At 40.0% G+C, this 14,619-nt stretch overlaps 1 protein-coding gene across 12 annotated transcripts in view; it reads right to left on the reverse strand.

Annotated features, from left to right (window-relative positions):
- arhgap17a (Rho GTPase activating protein 17a) overlaps nt 1-14,619 on the reverse strand; it is a 166,459-nt gene that overhangs the window by 47,148 nt on the left and 104,692 nt on the right. For all 12 annotated transcript variants that reach the window (XM_078240282.1, XM_078240285.1, XM_078240288.1 and 9 more), the window contains exons 4-10: nt 14,321-14,397; nt 11,597-11,708; nt 11,251-11,327; nt 10,001-10,118; nt 2,691-2,759; nt 2,432-2,513; nt 1,883-2,010 (exon numbers count right to left, since the gene is read on the reverse strand). In XM_078240282.1, the coding sequence (XP_078096408.1) occupies nt 1,883-2,010; nt 2,432-2,513; nt 2,691-2,759; nt 10,001-10,118; nt 11,251-11,327; nt 11,597-11,708; nt 14,321-14,397 (663 nt within the window). The remainder of the gene's footprint in view (nt 1-1,882; nt 2,011-2,431; nt 2,514-2,690; nt 2,760-10,000; nt 10,119-11,250; nt 11,328-11,596; nt 11,709-14,320; nt 14,398-14,619) is intronic.

The raw sequence follows: 14,619 nt of genomic DNA on the forward strand, positions 1-14,619 counted from the left end.
AGCTGTTCCCATTAGCTGATGGTACAAGGACTAGAGGAAACAGATTATGGGTTTGCGCAAAAGATGCAGGGGTGTAAGAAAGAACATTTACACACAGCAAGCACGACCTATTTCGTGTGGTGAAAGGTGGGTGATGAAAGCAGAGATGATCAATAATTTCAAAAGGAAAACAAACTTGCAGGATTATGGAGATTGAGTGGGACTGACCGGATCACTCTACCAATGGCTGCCATGGGCATGAGGGGCCAAATGGCCTTCTCTGCACTGATATGACTCTGATATTAGAATATCTTTACAAACTGCACTTTCCAAATGCGAACCCAGTAGGCCTATGTGGGCCAAAATCTCCCAAGCATGGTGTCTGCATTTAGTTAGACTTGGCCTTGCCAGTGATATTTTGCACTGCAAGTTGCTGGGGGTGTAAGATGGAAACGATATGGCACCCTCTACAGGGCAAACAACCATCAGACTGAAGCATTGTAAAATTAATAGTGCAATGACTGAGAAGGGTGTGTAAACTAAAATGGCTAATTTAATAACAAATAAAGTACAGAAAGAGAAATAAAGAGGAAAAAGCAAGACTGGATTGAGAGAGAGAAAAAGAGAAAGTAAAAAAAAATTAAAATTCTTCAACAATTAACACCTGAAAGAACGAATCTCTACACTTCTAATAATTATAATTCTCAGTGCCAGAATGTTTTACTAGCACGATTTAACTTTTATCACAACTTAGCAGAATACTTAGACATAAAATTACTTCACTTAACTCTCTGTGGCGCGTTTACCTCATATCTATGTTGCAAATATAGAAACTTCACACTGCTTAATCCACTTCAATGCTGATCGAGGTGCTGCTTTCATGAGTTAAGTTTCACCTCTGAAAGCAACTTTTGGATATATGTGTTTAATTACTCTGTTGTTCTCACCCGAGGTTGCTGTTAAATTTGAGCATAAATAACGGGTGAATGCTATGAACCTTGCTATAATTTTAACAGCAAAGTTTAGACCATACATATTTTGGACCGAATATGAAATTTATATCAGTTTCTCCTCTCTCCTATAGAGGTAGTTTGTTGTTGGGAAATTATTCCACTAATGTAGGTGCTCATGAGTGAACATTCTTCACGTGAGACCCCAAACAGTATCCTACTATAAGGATATTAAATCATTAGGCGTCACAGTCAAGGCTGACTCTTTTCCCTACAACATGCACATACATCCATTCTCAGCTGGGCTGCACTTACTCTCATTTGCTGCAATTACAAAGCCAAATGCAATTTTGCCACAAGACATCCTCACTGAGTTAGTTAAATTACTAGAAACCTGAACCCAGGACTTTGCACCAGTATGTTAATGTCCATTCGTTTATATTTCAAGCTAAATTTAGAGAATCTTAACATATATTACATTTTATGCAAGGATTTTCCTTCTAACAGCAGCTGTTGGAGTGAGGTCCCAGCACATTCACAGCTGAATGAATAAGCACTGTAAAAATAACTGCGCTTGTTAATATAATCAGATCGCTGAAACTGCTGCATCCAGGTCACATATTACACACATCAAGCATGAAAATCTCTGCTGCAAGTTTAATAAAACCCATGTTTGAAAGCTAAATTTGAACTGCAAAAGTGAACCACACAGAGATGGAGCAATGTAGCTCCAGCTCTCTTATGTGACAGGCAGAAAGGTGGAGCTGATATGCAAATCAGCCAAGATATGAATGAATGATAGAATAAGTTTGAGAACCTGCTGTTCCTAAAGTTTCTAAAATTGAATGCTGATTGTTAAAGAAAGAGAAATGGGATGCATATTCCTTAGAAAGGAAATGGGAATTTTGATTAGTCATGCTCGTGCAGATATGTTTTAAGCAACCAGCACTCACCTCCTCTTTCATACCAGTTTCTAACAACATCATCACACAAGCCTCCATAGGGAGTGCTATCTCACGACCACTACGCTTGAGGTGTTCCTCTAATGCTGTTCCAAATGCAGGCTTCTCTGTCCATGTATCTAAGTGAGATCAAGCAAAGGCAAATTAATCTGCCAATTAACAAAATAATTGCTTGAAGTTCCAGTTTATTCAGGCATCTCTGTAATATTTATTATTTAAGCATGCAGGTTACTTGAATTAGCCAATGTGTTACACAAAATACTTCCAATGGGGAGTTCACAGGTTCTCGACAGATACCCAGGAAATTTACCAAAACCGTTTAATGCTGTAATTAATTGATTTATTAAATCAAAATGGAGAAAGTACTAATGACTTCATATTAATCAATCAGAAAAAGAACTGGCTGAACAATCAGGTGGAAAATCGCAGAAAAAGAATTCATCCAGAGTAAAGGGCATAAAAGTAGTAAGAAAATAATACACAATTGAAGCTCATACAGGAATAATGCAACTAAAAAAGTTATTTTAGTTGATACTGTACCTTGCTGAGTTTGGATTGTAGGGAGAACTCGCTCTAAGACTGCTAGTGATTTTCTATGGTAATCTGCTTGTGCTTCTAATAACTGAGAACAGAACCGACATTGTCAACAAAAATTCCATTAGCTCCAGTGCTTACAAAAGCAGTAACCTTAAGTCTATCAAAAACAATTCTGGTAAATCTCAGCAAAAATCTTAAGGCTTGATGAATGAGAGAGCTAAATAATGTGAGTCAGTACCAATGCACCATGCAAAACACTCACCGTTACAAAATATCTTGCATAATCCCCTTCTTTAGAAATGAAGTTGTACATATCAGCTGCAAGTTGATCCTGTGAACAGAAATAACTTTTTTTGGAATTCTAAAACACATAGCGCACAGGTTTGATTGGTTAAAAATGGTTTTACTAAACAATCTATTAATGAAATAAAAAATTAGAAGAACATGCTGTTGCAGAATTTATTCCTTCACATTTGAAAATAATTGCATCCTATACTCATTTAAAAAAAAACAATACAGAAGTGATTAGTTCACCTTATAAGAACATAAGAACTAGGAGCAGGAGTAGGCCATCTGGCCCCTCAAGCCTGCTCCGCCATTCAATAAGATCATGGCTGATCTTTTTGTGGACTCAGCTCCACTTACCCGCCCGCTCACCAGATTTAACCTTTTTTTCCATAGAACCTATATCATCTCTCACTACCGCCCTGATATCATCCTTAAATATCAGAGCTACACCACCTCCCTTACCTTCCTGTCGGTTCCTCCAAACAGTTTGATACCCCTGGATATTCAACTCCCAGTCATGACCATCCTGCAACCATGTCTCTGTAATGGCCACCAAATCATACTCGTTTGCAATGATTTGTGCTGTCAACTCATTTACCTTGTTTCGAATGCTACGAGCATTCAGATAAAGTGCCCGTATGCTAGTTTTTGTACCTTCTTTTTGAATTCTAACACTTCCATTAATAACATCTCCTGAGTTCTCCTTCCTTTTAACTTTTTTTCTGATTTTTGATGCAGTTGGAACTTTCTCCCCACATTTTGTCCTTGCTCCCTCCTTCTCGGACTCCTTACATAGGTTCCCATCCCCCTGGCATATTAGTTTAAACCCTCACCAACCGCTCTGGTAAACACTCCCCTGAGGACATCAGTCCCACTCCTGCTCAGCTATAACCCGTCCAATTTATACAGGTCCCACTTCCCCCAGAACCGGCCCCAATGCCCCAGGAATCTGAAACACTCCCCCTGACACCATCTCTTCAGCCACGTATTTATCCGATATATGCTCTCATTTCTACGCTGACTAGCAAGTGGCACCGGTAGTAATCCTGAGATCACTACCTTTGAGGTCTTAACTTTCTTCCTCGCTCTCTGTATTCTGCTTTTAGGACCTCATCCCTTTTTTTTTAACCTATGTCGCTTGTACCAACGTGTACTACGACCACTAGCTGTTCGCCCTCCCCCTTGACCCTAGCACCAGGGAGGCAACATACCACCCTGGAGTCTCGTTTGCGGCCACAGAAACGCCTGTCTATTCTCCTTACAATTGAATCCCCTATAGCTATTGCACTGGCACACTTTTTACCCCTCCCCTCTGCAGCAGAACCAACCGTGGTGCAACGAGTTTGGCTGCTGCTGCTTTCCCTTGAGAGGTCATTCCCCTCAACAGTATCCAAAGCGGTATATCTGTTTTGCAAGGGAATGGTCACAGGAGATTCCTGCACTACCTGCCCATCTCTCTCGCTCTGTCTGGTGGTCACCAGAGGTTAGAGGTTTATAATTACAACCCCCAAAAACAGTCCAATGAGATGTAAAAAAAAAATCTCAAACATAAACCTGAACCAAATCCACCCCTTCTAGTTTTAATGGGGACAGGGCAGAGGAAGGTAAACAAACAGCTTCAAGAAGCAGTCCACTCATTTAAATATTTCCATCTGGAGACCCGTCCCGGTTACATTTAATCCTGGCTAGCTGGGTTTTCCAGACCATGGGAAACCTAACAGCTGGAGTGAGGGAGGCAAAACCTGCCGGATGGAAAAGCTAAGTGCCTTTCTGGTAATGTCTGTGGGGCAAGGGAAACAGGAGTGGTTCATCTCCAACTCCTCAAGCTAACCTGCTTCCATCCCTTTAAGCAGACCCACCCTTCCTTATGATTACTGACCAACCCTCATCCCCCAACTGATATCCAACATCCATGGTCAACCACAACCCCGATTCCAGCTCAAACAAGCCACTCTTTACTACCCCATAAAGAAACTAAAAGCTTCCATTTACATAGCGCTTTTCATAATCACTAAGCATTTTACAGCCAACTATGTACTATTTGAAGTGTAGTCACTATTGTTACGTAGGAAATGTGGCAGCCAATATGAGCAAACTCCTGCAAACAACAACATGATTATGGCGATTGGCTGTCAGACAGAAGGCAGAGAGTTGGGATAAAAGGTTCTTTCTCAGAATGGCAACCGGTGACAAGTGGTGTCCCGCAGGGTTCAGTGTTGGGGCCACAGCTGTTCTCTTTATATATTAACGATCTAGATGACGGGACTGGGGGCATTCTGGCCAAGTTTGCCGATGATACAAAGATAGGTGGAGGGGCAGGTAGTATTGAGGAGGTGGGGAGGCTGCAGAAAGATTTAGACAGTTTAGGAGAGTGGTCCAAGAAGTGGCTGATGAAATTCAACGTGGGCAAGTGCGAGGTCTTGCACTTTGGAAAAAAGAATAGAGGCATGGACTATTTTCTAAACGGTGACAAAATTCATAATGCTAAAGTGCAAAGGGACTTGGGAGTCCTAGTCCAGGATTCTCTAAAGGTAAACTTGCAGGTTGAGTCCGTAATTAAGAAAGCAAATGTAATGTTGTCATTTATCTCAAGAGGCTTGGAATACAAAAGCAGGGATGTACTTCTGAGGCTTTATAAAGCACTGGTTAGGCCCCATTTGGAGTACTGTGAGCAATTTTGGGCCCCACACCTCAGGAAGGACATACTGGCACTGGAGCAGGTCCAGCGGAGATTCACACGGATGATCCCAGGAATGATAGGCCTGACATACGATGAACGTCTGAGGATCGTGGGATTATATTCATTGGAGTTTAGGAGGTTGAGGGGAGATCTAATAGAAACTTACAAGATAATGAACGGCTTAGATAGGATGGACTTAGGGAAGTTGTTTCCATTAGCAGGGGAGACTAGGACGCGGGGGCACAGCCTTAGAATAAAAGGGAGTCACTTTAGAACAGAGATGAGGAGAAATTTCTTCAGCCAGAGAGTAGTAGGTCTGTGGAATTCATTGCCACAGAGGGCTGTGGAGGCCGAGACGTTGAGCGTCTTCAAGACAGAAATTGATAAATTCTTGATTTCTCGAGGAATTAAGGGCTATGGGGAGAGAGCGGGTAAATGGAGTTGAAATCAACCATGATTGAATGGTGGAGTGGACTCGATGGGCCGAATGGCCTTACTTCCGCTCCTATGTCTTATGGTCTTATGGCCAGATAATGCTTTTCTCGTGATGTCAATTGAGGGATAAACAATGGCCAGACACCAGGTTTAACTTGCTTGCTCTTCATTGAAATAGTCTCATCGAATCTTTTACATCCACCAGAACTGGCAGATAGGGTCTACGTTTAACAGCTCATTCAAAAGACCGTGTAGCTCTCCCTCAGTACTGCAGTTTTGATTTTTGGACACAAGCCCTGGAGTGGAGCATGAGCGAGAGTGCTACTAACTGAGCCATGGCTGACACCACTTCCTCAATTGCCACTCCAGCAACACAACCTACCTGTTCCTGTACTGCGGCTTCTGCTGCAGCAGTCCTGGCCTGACAGGAAGCCAAACCCACAAGCCAGGCAGGCCTACAGGCAGGGGTCATATTTAAAACAAAACACATGCTCTAGAATCAAAATCTGGCTGTGTCTGGGACTTTTGATCGGAATTCCTCCCGCCTGGCTTGGAATTCCTGCATCAATAAAGATAGTGGCCTTTCATTGCCATATTCAAACTAGAGGAAGTCCATTCCTGATATTAAAATCACTCCATGTAAAAGATTCTTAGGCTTAGGGAAAAGTTGGTTGGTCCCAACAGGAGTTAAAAGTCAGTTCAAATATGAATAATGTCTGATCCTGAGTCCAGTCCCTGCATTAAAATGTGGTATTTTCAATGAAATACTGAATCCCCCCCCCTCCCCAATTTAATTCAGGAAGCAACGAACCTCACTGCAATCATTTTTGTAGCTCAAACTACTTATCATATTCCTCGTACCCTTTGTGGTCCAAAATGCATCTAATTTTCTATTGAACATTCATAAAAAGAGAGATTTTTTTTCTGGAAGAAACATCATGATTTCTTAAATCTGCTGCAAGGTTTACCTGCAACATCAAATCTGAGAGGATACTGTTGCAATTAAACTTCATTTGTTTAAAATCCTTTCGCATGAATCAACAAAAGTTAGAATACAGATACAGCAAGTGATTAGGACGGTAAATGGAATGTTGTCATTTATTGCAAGGAGAATGGAATATTATAGAAAGGATGTTTTACTGCAACTACATACGACCTTGGAGAGACCACACTGGAGTACGGTGTACAGTTTTGGACTCCTTATTTGAAAAAGGATGTAATAGTATTGAAAGCAGTTCAGAGAAGGTTCATTCAACTCATTCCTGGGTTGAAGGGTTTGAAGAAAGGCTGAACAAGTCTACACCCATTGGTGTTTAAAGAATGAGGGGTAATCTTATTGAAACATATAAAATCCTGAAGAGATCTTTATAGAGTGAATATCAGGAGGATGTTTCCTCTTATAAGGAACATAGTGGATAACATGGATTTACAAATGGGAAATCATGTTTGATGAACTTGGGAGTTTTTTTAAGGATGGTACTAACGAAATTGAGAAAGGAGAGCCGATTATATTTGGACCTTCAGAGGGTTTTGCTGAAGTCCCCCATAGGAGGTTAATTATAAAAATAAAAGCACATAGGATAGAAGGCAATTCACAGATATGGATTAAGGATTGGCTAACAGGCAGAAAACGAGTAGGAATAAATGGGTCATTCTCATGTAAGCAGACTGTGGTTAGTGGGGTACCACAAGGATCAGCACTTGGACCCCAGCTGTTCACGATATACATCAATGGTTTGGATGTGGGGACCAAATGTAATATTTCCAAGTTCACGTATGATACAAAGTTAGGCAGGAATGTATGTTGTGCGGAAGATGTAAAGCAGCTACAGGCAGATTTGGATACTTAGTGAAAGGGCAAGAATGTGGCAGATGGAATATAATGTGGAAAAATGTGAGATAATCCACTTTTGTAGAAGGAACAGATGTGTAGAGTATTTCCTAAATGGTAAGAAATTAGAAAGTATAGATGTACAAAGGGACCCGTGTGTCCTTGACCATAGTCACTGAGCACTAACATGCAGATTCAGCAAACTATTAGGAAAGCTAATGGAATATTAGCCTTTAACACAAGAAGACTTGAGTACAGTAGTGAGGTCTTGCTTCAATTGTATAGGGCATTGGTTCGGCTGCACCTGGAATAGTATGTGCAGTTTTGGTCTCCTGATCTCAGAAAATATATTATTGCCAGAAAGGGAGTGCAACAAAGGTTCACCAGACTTGTTCTGGGGTTGGTGGGACTATCTTATGAAGAGAGATTGGGCAAACTGGGCCTGTATTCTCTAGAGTTTTGAAAAATGAGGGGTGATCTCAATGAAACCTACAAAATACTTAAAGGAATAGGTAGGATAGATGCAGGTAAATTATTTCCTTTGGTTGTGGAGTCTAGAACCAGGGGGCACCATTTCAAAATAACCACTTAGGATTGAGATGAGGAGAAATTTCTTCACATAAGGGGTTGTGAATCTTTGGAATTCTATACCCCAGAAAGTTATGGAAGCTCAGTCATTGGGTATGTTTAAAGTAGAGATTGATAGATTTCTGATGAACAATAACAAAGGGTTATGGGGATAGTGTGCGTAAAAGGCATTAAAGTGTCCAATCAACCATGATAGTATTGAATGGCAGAGTAGGTGCGATGGACTGAATGGCCTACTTCTGTTCCTATTTTCCTATGTTTCTAGTAGGCCACTCGGCCCCTCGAGCCTGCTCCACCATTCAATAAGGTTGTGGCTGATCAAATTACTCAACCACAGGGGACCCAAACTTGTACTCTTTTCTCCAGAAAACAAAGCTGCTTAAGGAGATCTGATAGAGATCTTTAGCTTTATGAAAATATTTGCAAAATAGATGCAAAGAAGTTGGTTCCACTTGCGCATTAACTGGAGGCCACAATGATATGATAATCACAAATAAATTCAATGGGGAATTCAGGAAAAGCTTCCTTATCAGAAAATGGTTAGAATGTAGAACTTGCGAAAACAAGGGAGGAAATTTTATGGCCCCTTCCACTGGCAGGATTTTCCAGTCCTGCTGAACTTGATGGACTTTTGCATGGCTCACCTCATTTTATAGCCCCTGAAATTCCACCCAAGGAGTAGTTAAGGCAAAGGGCATCAATCCATTCAAGGATAAACAAAATAAACACAGAGGAGGAAAAGGGATAGGTTGATATGTTGGAAAGAGGCTTAATTGGAGCATAAAACATAAAACAACAGCATAGTCTTGTTAGGCTGAATGGTCTGCTTCCATAAGATTAAATACTTTGTAGTATATATGAAAATATTCCATCTGTAACATTGCATTCATACAACCATCTCATATTCACTTGGCAATTGGTCAAAATTTCACAAAACTGCACAGGGTTTTGTCAGGTCTCTCCAGTCAATGCTTCTTTTAACACTCCCCACCTATCTCCCCATCATCTTGGATTATGGTTTGGCTTCAGGTTCTAGGTGGAGCTGATAACTCTGAACTGGGAGCTTCAGTCAGGAGCAATCTGTATTTGGACTTCACATGTAAACTGTCAAGATTTGATTTGGTCAAGAAAATTAAACTACCGACAGTATCTGCACTCACACATGCAGAATGACCATTTGGGTGACACTGGAGGACACCATAAGAACCATTGTCGCAGCAATCAGTAATTTCAGAGGGGAGAAATTTGGAGGGCAAGGGAAGAATGTAGGTGTTATTCAAACACAATCCCTAGATAGATATCATTTTAGCCCCTTCTAGATATTAGTGTTGTTTGTAACTGACCACGTGAACACTTCAATCTCTTTCACATAATACAGATTTACTGTACTTGTGAAAACAGATTTCACAGGGTAAGAAACTATAATTTTGATCTTCATTTAAAAATACCTCCAAGCAATGAGCAACGGTTTTAAACCTACCCATTGCCAAATTGAGAAAGGTCACCCAATAAGTCTATCTTCTTTTGCATAATGAACATAAGCTCATATTTGGAAGTCTTCCCTCAAAATGTAGGATCAAGGAATTTTCTGCAACCCTCTGTACCACTAAGTTACAGAACAAATTACTAATCAGGGAGTGGTAAGAGATCAAATGGGTAGTTTGGTGTGTATTAAAAATAAAACCACTAAACATCAACGGTTAACAAAACACGCTTTGATGTCTGCATTCAGATTGCCATGTAAACATACCTTACACAGTTCTACTTTATTTCCAGCTTCATCCATTTCCTCTCTGAGTGAGTCCACCTTTGCTGCTACTGCTGGGAAATTAGTTCCTGAAAATGCAGCTTTGTGTGCTTGATTATATCTGAAACAAACCAGGCTCATGCAATTACATTCCAAATCAAGTCCATTTCCTCAAAGCCCAAACCAGACTGCACCAAGCAAACTAAGAGCCCTGAGCTGAATTCATAACAGTGCATTATTTTCTTAGGCCTCAAATGCAAGCCTGTTCCCAATTCACCAAAACTCTAAATTCAAACTAGTCTGTTCACCCTTAAGGAACAGATCTAAACCCAGTTTCACTTTAAGCAGCTCATTTTTCATCTTTCACAAATTCTTTCAAAAGCTCATTTTGGGTTTTTTATTTTTTTTAAAAATGATCCTTAGTTTGGTTTGAATACAATGATGAAATTCATCTTAGAGTCATCAATGGCTGTTGTATTGTTACTGATGAGAATGCTGGCTAGTGTCAAAGCTGAAAAAAACATTTATAATTGCGTAACAAAATATTTTAAAACTTCAAAATCTAATCTCATTCCAAAATGTTACTTCTGAAAGGGTTAATAACCACACAAGTTTAAAAATAATAAGCTGCAAGCTACTAAACTCAGTCACACAGGGAAACTATGAGAAAACCACAGGTCTTGATTAAAGCAGCCCCAGATTAGCGTCAAGGGCCATAAAACTCCTAGTAACAAGTGAGGACTCAGTCATACAGCATACACACAGGAGCTCCATTGGATTATATACAGCTGTAACTTGTTCGTGCCTGTTCTAACAAGAGACAATGGGACAGGGCAGTTGATAAACTATTGGTTGGAAAGATAACTTCATTATTGTGTAGAAAGAAATATGTGCTTGGTGATATTATAATTAGGTAGATGTGCACAAGTTGAAATTGGACAAATAATTATGAGTGGATATAGATAACTCCTGTTTCAAATGTATATCTCTGATTGGTATATGCTAATTACTTGAAATCAAATCTGGAAGTATATCTGTTTGTATGAAGCTGTATCCAATGCCACCAGTTGGCATACTGGAGCCCTAGCTATAGCTTGTAATAAAAAGCCAATTTTAAAATTCCAAATTCTTCATCTGGTCACTTGAAGGGAACAAAGTTTGTAAACAGCTGAACACCATAGAGCCCCACTACACTTCCAACTACGGACTTTGGAGTACCTCTTTAAATTAAATTACAATGCAAAATCTCTCACCGCATTTTTGCAGAGTCCCAGTCTAGTACTAGTTTAGCCAACTGTTTCCTCTGTTTTTGAATGTTAGGAATCTCCAGCTATAAAAAAAAGAATAAAAGCCATTGTAACGAAACAGATATTTGCTTCCATTCCTTTCAGTATTATGTTTTGGCCTTCTGTATGAGCAATAAAAATAAGTGGCCTCAACCTGAAAATCTGGGCAATAAGTCCAAAGGTGGAGCTGGAGTGTCATCCACAGATGAAAGGTTATTCTGAAGCTGAGTGACTTAGAGATAAAACAAAAGCTAAACTTTAACGCAACTGTTTTGGGAGAACAAAAGGGGGAAGCATCCAAAGATTTACTCACTTCAGCCAGATTGCTGAATGGATCAAGGATATCTCTTTCAATTTGTGATTCGTAAGAGGCAAGCTCAAATGCCAGTTTATTCTCTGCTTCAGTGCATGTTTCCAGCAATTTCCTGAAACCAAAGCAAACATTACCATGGTCACAAAGTAATAACATTGACATTGCTCAGGAAAATATTCTTTCTGGACCAGCTCTTGTTTAAGAATTTCCCAATGCAAATGAAACTAGTGTCAGATTTTCCTTCTCCGTGTTTCTCCACTACACAGCTTTATAATGCTGACAGATATGAATACATTCAAAAGAAAATCCTAAAATCAGAAAAGTTACAACGATTCACCATGAAAGGAGATTCCTTAATCAACAGAAAATCAAACAGAAAGAAACTGCAGCAATGAACTATACAGCAAGTAAATGTACACGCAAGCTATTGGTTTGAATTGGAGACTTGGTGACATACACATCCAGGCCCAGAGAGAAAGTTGTCACTTTGCCTGAATAATCTACCACAAAATAAAGCAAGAAGAAAAATACTCATTTTTATCGAAGCTACATGGCCAATGACACTTGAATAAGGTGTCCAAGATGCGTGCACAAACTTCCAATAGGAAGTGGCCAGCCACAGGAGTTCCCGTGAGCACATAACAATGACTGGCATCACGTAGATGAGGCAGATTATGACATTAATTAGTGTGTAACATTGATTTGACATCAGTGCTACTATTTTCAAATTCCATATTCCAGCTTACACCCTTCCTTAACCTCACACAATTGAATACATCATCAAACAGCATAAAGCAACTTAGGCATAACCCCACATACCAAAAGTGTGGTATTCTCAAAAGGAGAGCTTCTAGTTATTCAGAAGTATACAGGATTTGATAAAGCAGAAAAAGAAAGCTTATAATAGTCACAAAAGAATGATACCCGAGAAAGCCTTGGATCATAGAAAGCAGAGAGATTGAGTAAATGTTTTATCAGTACTTAACAGCAAGAGAACAACTAAGTGTAGGGGCTATCAGGAAAGTGCAAGGAAACTTCTGCATTGATGCAGAAGTTTTGGACAGAGTTCTTAACGAGTACTTCACCTTTGTGTTCACTAAGGAGAGATGATGCAGATTTTTAAAAATACTTTTCCAATTCAATCAAATCAAGTCCAATTCAGAGTCTCAACAAGTTGAGACATTTCCGATCCAAGCTGACAAGACAGGGTATGCAATCCCTGTCTTGGGCCTGATCTACATGAGCCGAGCTGATTGGAGGAGGCACAGGTCTTCCTCCTCCAAGGCTTGATCTCATTTGCATCTTAGCCAAAAGGCCGAGATGCCGCTTTTAAAAATTGCTTCATATGAAAATGAAGCTTAAATGCAACCCAATGGCCATGACCAAGTGCAGCATCAGCAGACCACACTTGATCTTAGCCAAAAGGCCGAGAAGCGATAAGACAGATTTTAATTTTTTTTATACTTTTCCAATTCAATCAAATCAAGTCCAATTCAGAGTCTCAACAAGTTGAGACATTTCCAATCAAAGCTGACAAGACAGGGCATGCAATCCCTGTCTTGGGTCTGATCTACATGAGCCAAGCTGATTGGAGGAGGCGCAGGTCTTCCTCCTCCAAGCTTGATCTCATTTGCATCTTAGCCAAAAGGCAGAGATGCCGCTTTAAAAAATTGCTTCATATGAAAATGAAGCTTAAATGTAACCCAATGGCCTCAACCAAGTGCAGCATCCGCAGAACTACACTTGATCTTAGCCAAAAGGCAGAGAAGACAGATTTTTTAATTTTTTTAAATTTTTATATACTTTTCCAATTCAATCAAATCAAATCCAATTCAGAGTCTCAACAAGTTGAGACATTTCAGATCCAGGCTGACAAGACAGGGCAGGAGACCAAAACCACCCTGTCCTGGGCCTGATCTACATGAGCCAAGCTGATTGGAGAAGGGGGAGGTTCCTCCAAGACTTGGGCTCATTTGCATCTTAGCCAAAAGGCCGAGATGCCGCTTTTAAAAATTGCTTCATATGAAACATATGAAGCCCCAGCGCAACCCAATGACCTCAACCAAGTGCAGCATCCTCTCCATGCTACACTTGATCCTAGCCAAAAGGCCGAGAAGCGATGCAGAGAAGACAGATAGACAGATATTAGGAGAAATCTTTTCTCTTGAAGGTCGTTAATCTGTGGAATTCTTTTCTCCAGGGATAGTGGAGGCAGGGTACACATTTAAGGCAGAGTTTAGATAGATTCTTGATTAATAAAGGAGTCAAAAGTTATCAGGGTAGATAGGAAAGTAGAGTTGAGGCGACAATCAGATGTGTCATGATTTTATCATATACCAGCACAGGCTCCAGGGGCCAAATGGCTACTCATGCTCCTAATTTACATGTTCTTATGTATGTTCCATAGAAAAACGACTTTAAATAAAAACAAAAAGAAACTGAAATACATAGTAGGTCAGGTAGAATTTATAAAGGAAGGCAGATTTTGACTTCTTTGCAGGAGAGGAACAGCGCATGCATGCATATGTCCTTCATCAAGATCCCAAAACATCAATCTGTGCTTTCTCTTTAGATATTGAATGATCATTTATGTTTTTACAACAATTGTTTCATTTCAGATTTCCAGAATTTATAGATTTTCCCCTTTATTTGAAGGTGCGATGTTTTGATACAAGTATCCAAAAAAAAGCTTAAAAGCAGCTTCAACTTAGTCAAGTTACTTACACGATGAGAGAGTCATCCCCCAAGTAGGTCATTCCTTCCTGCATGCTTTGGGAGAGAGCCATCAGCGGCAACTTTTTCTGTTAACATTTAAAAAATTCAAATCATTGAGGAAGAGCATTTGAGATCAATCGCTTTGATTACTTTGTTAAGGTGTCGGCAAATCATATTGCCAACTTTACACAGTGGTCATCCCACAATTGACTCTTCACACTGAGTGGAGCAAACTCATCAAAAGATTTTGGATTGAATGGCAGAATATTTAGAACTCGATTTATAATTTTGTGAGTGAAATTCATATA

The sequence above is a fragment of the Mustelus asterias genome, chromosome 23, assembly GCF_964213995.1.
Source record: "Mustelus asterias chromosome 23, sMusAst1.hap1.1, whole genome shotgun sequence".
Taxonomy (NCBI): domain Eukaryota; kingdom Metazoa; phylum Chordata; class Chondrichthyes; order Carcharhiniformes; family Triakidae; genus Mustelus; species Mustelus asterias.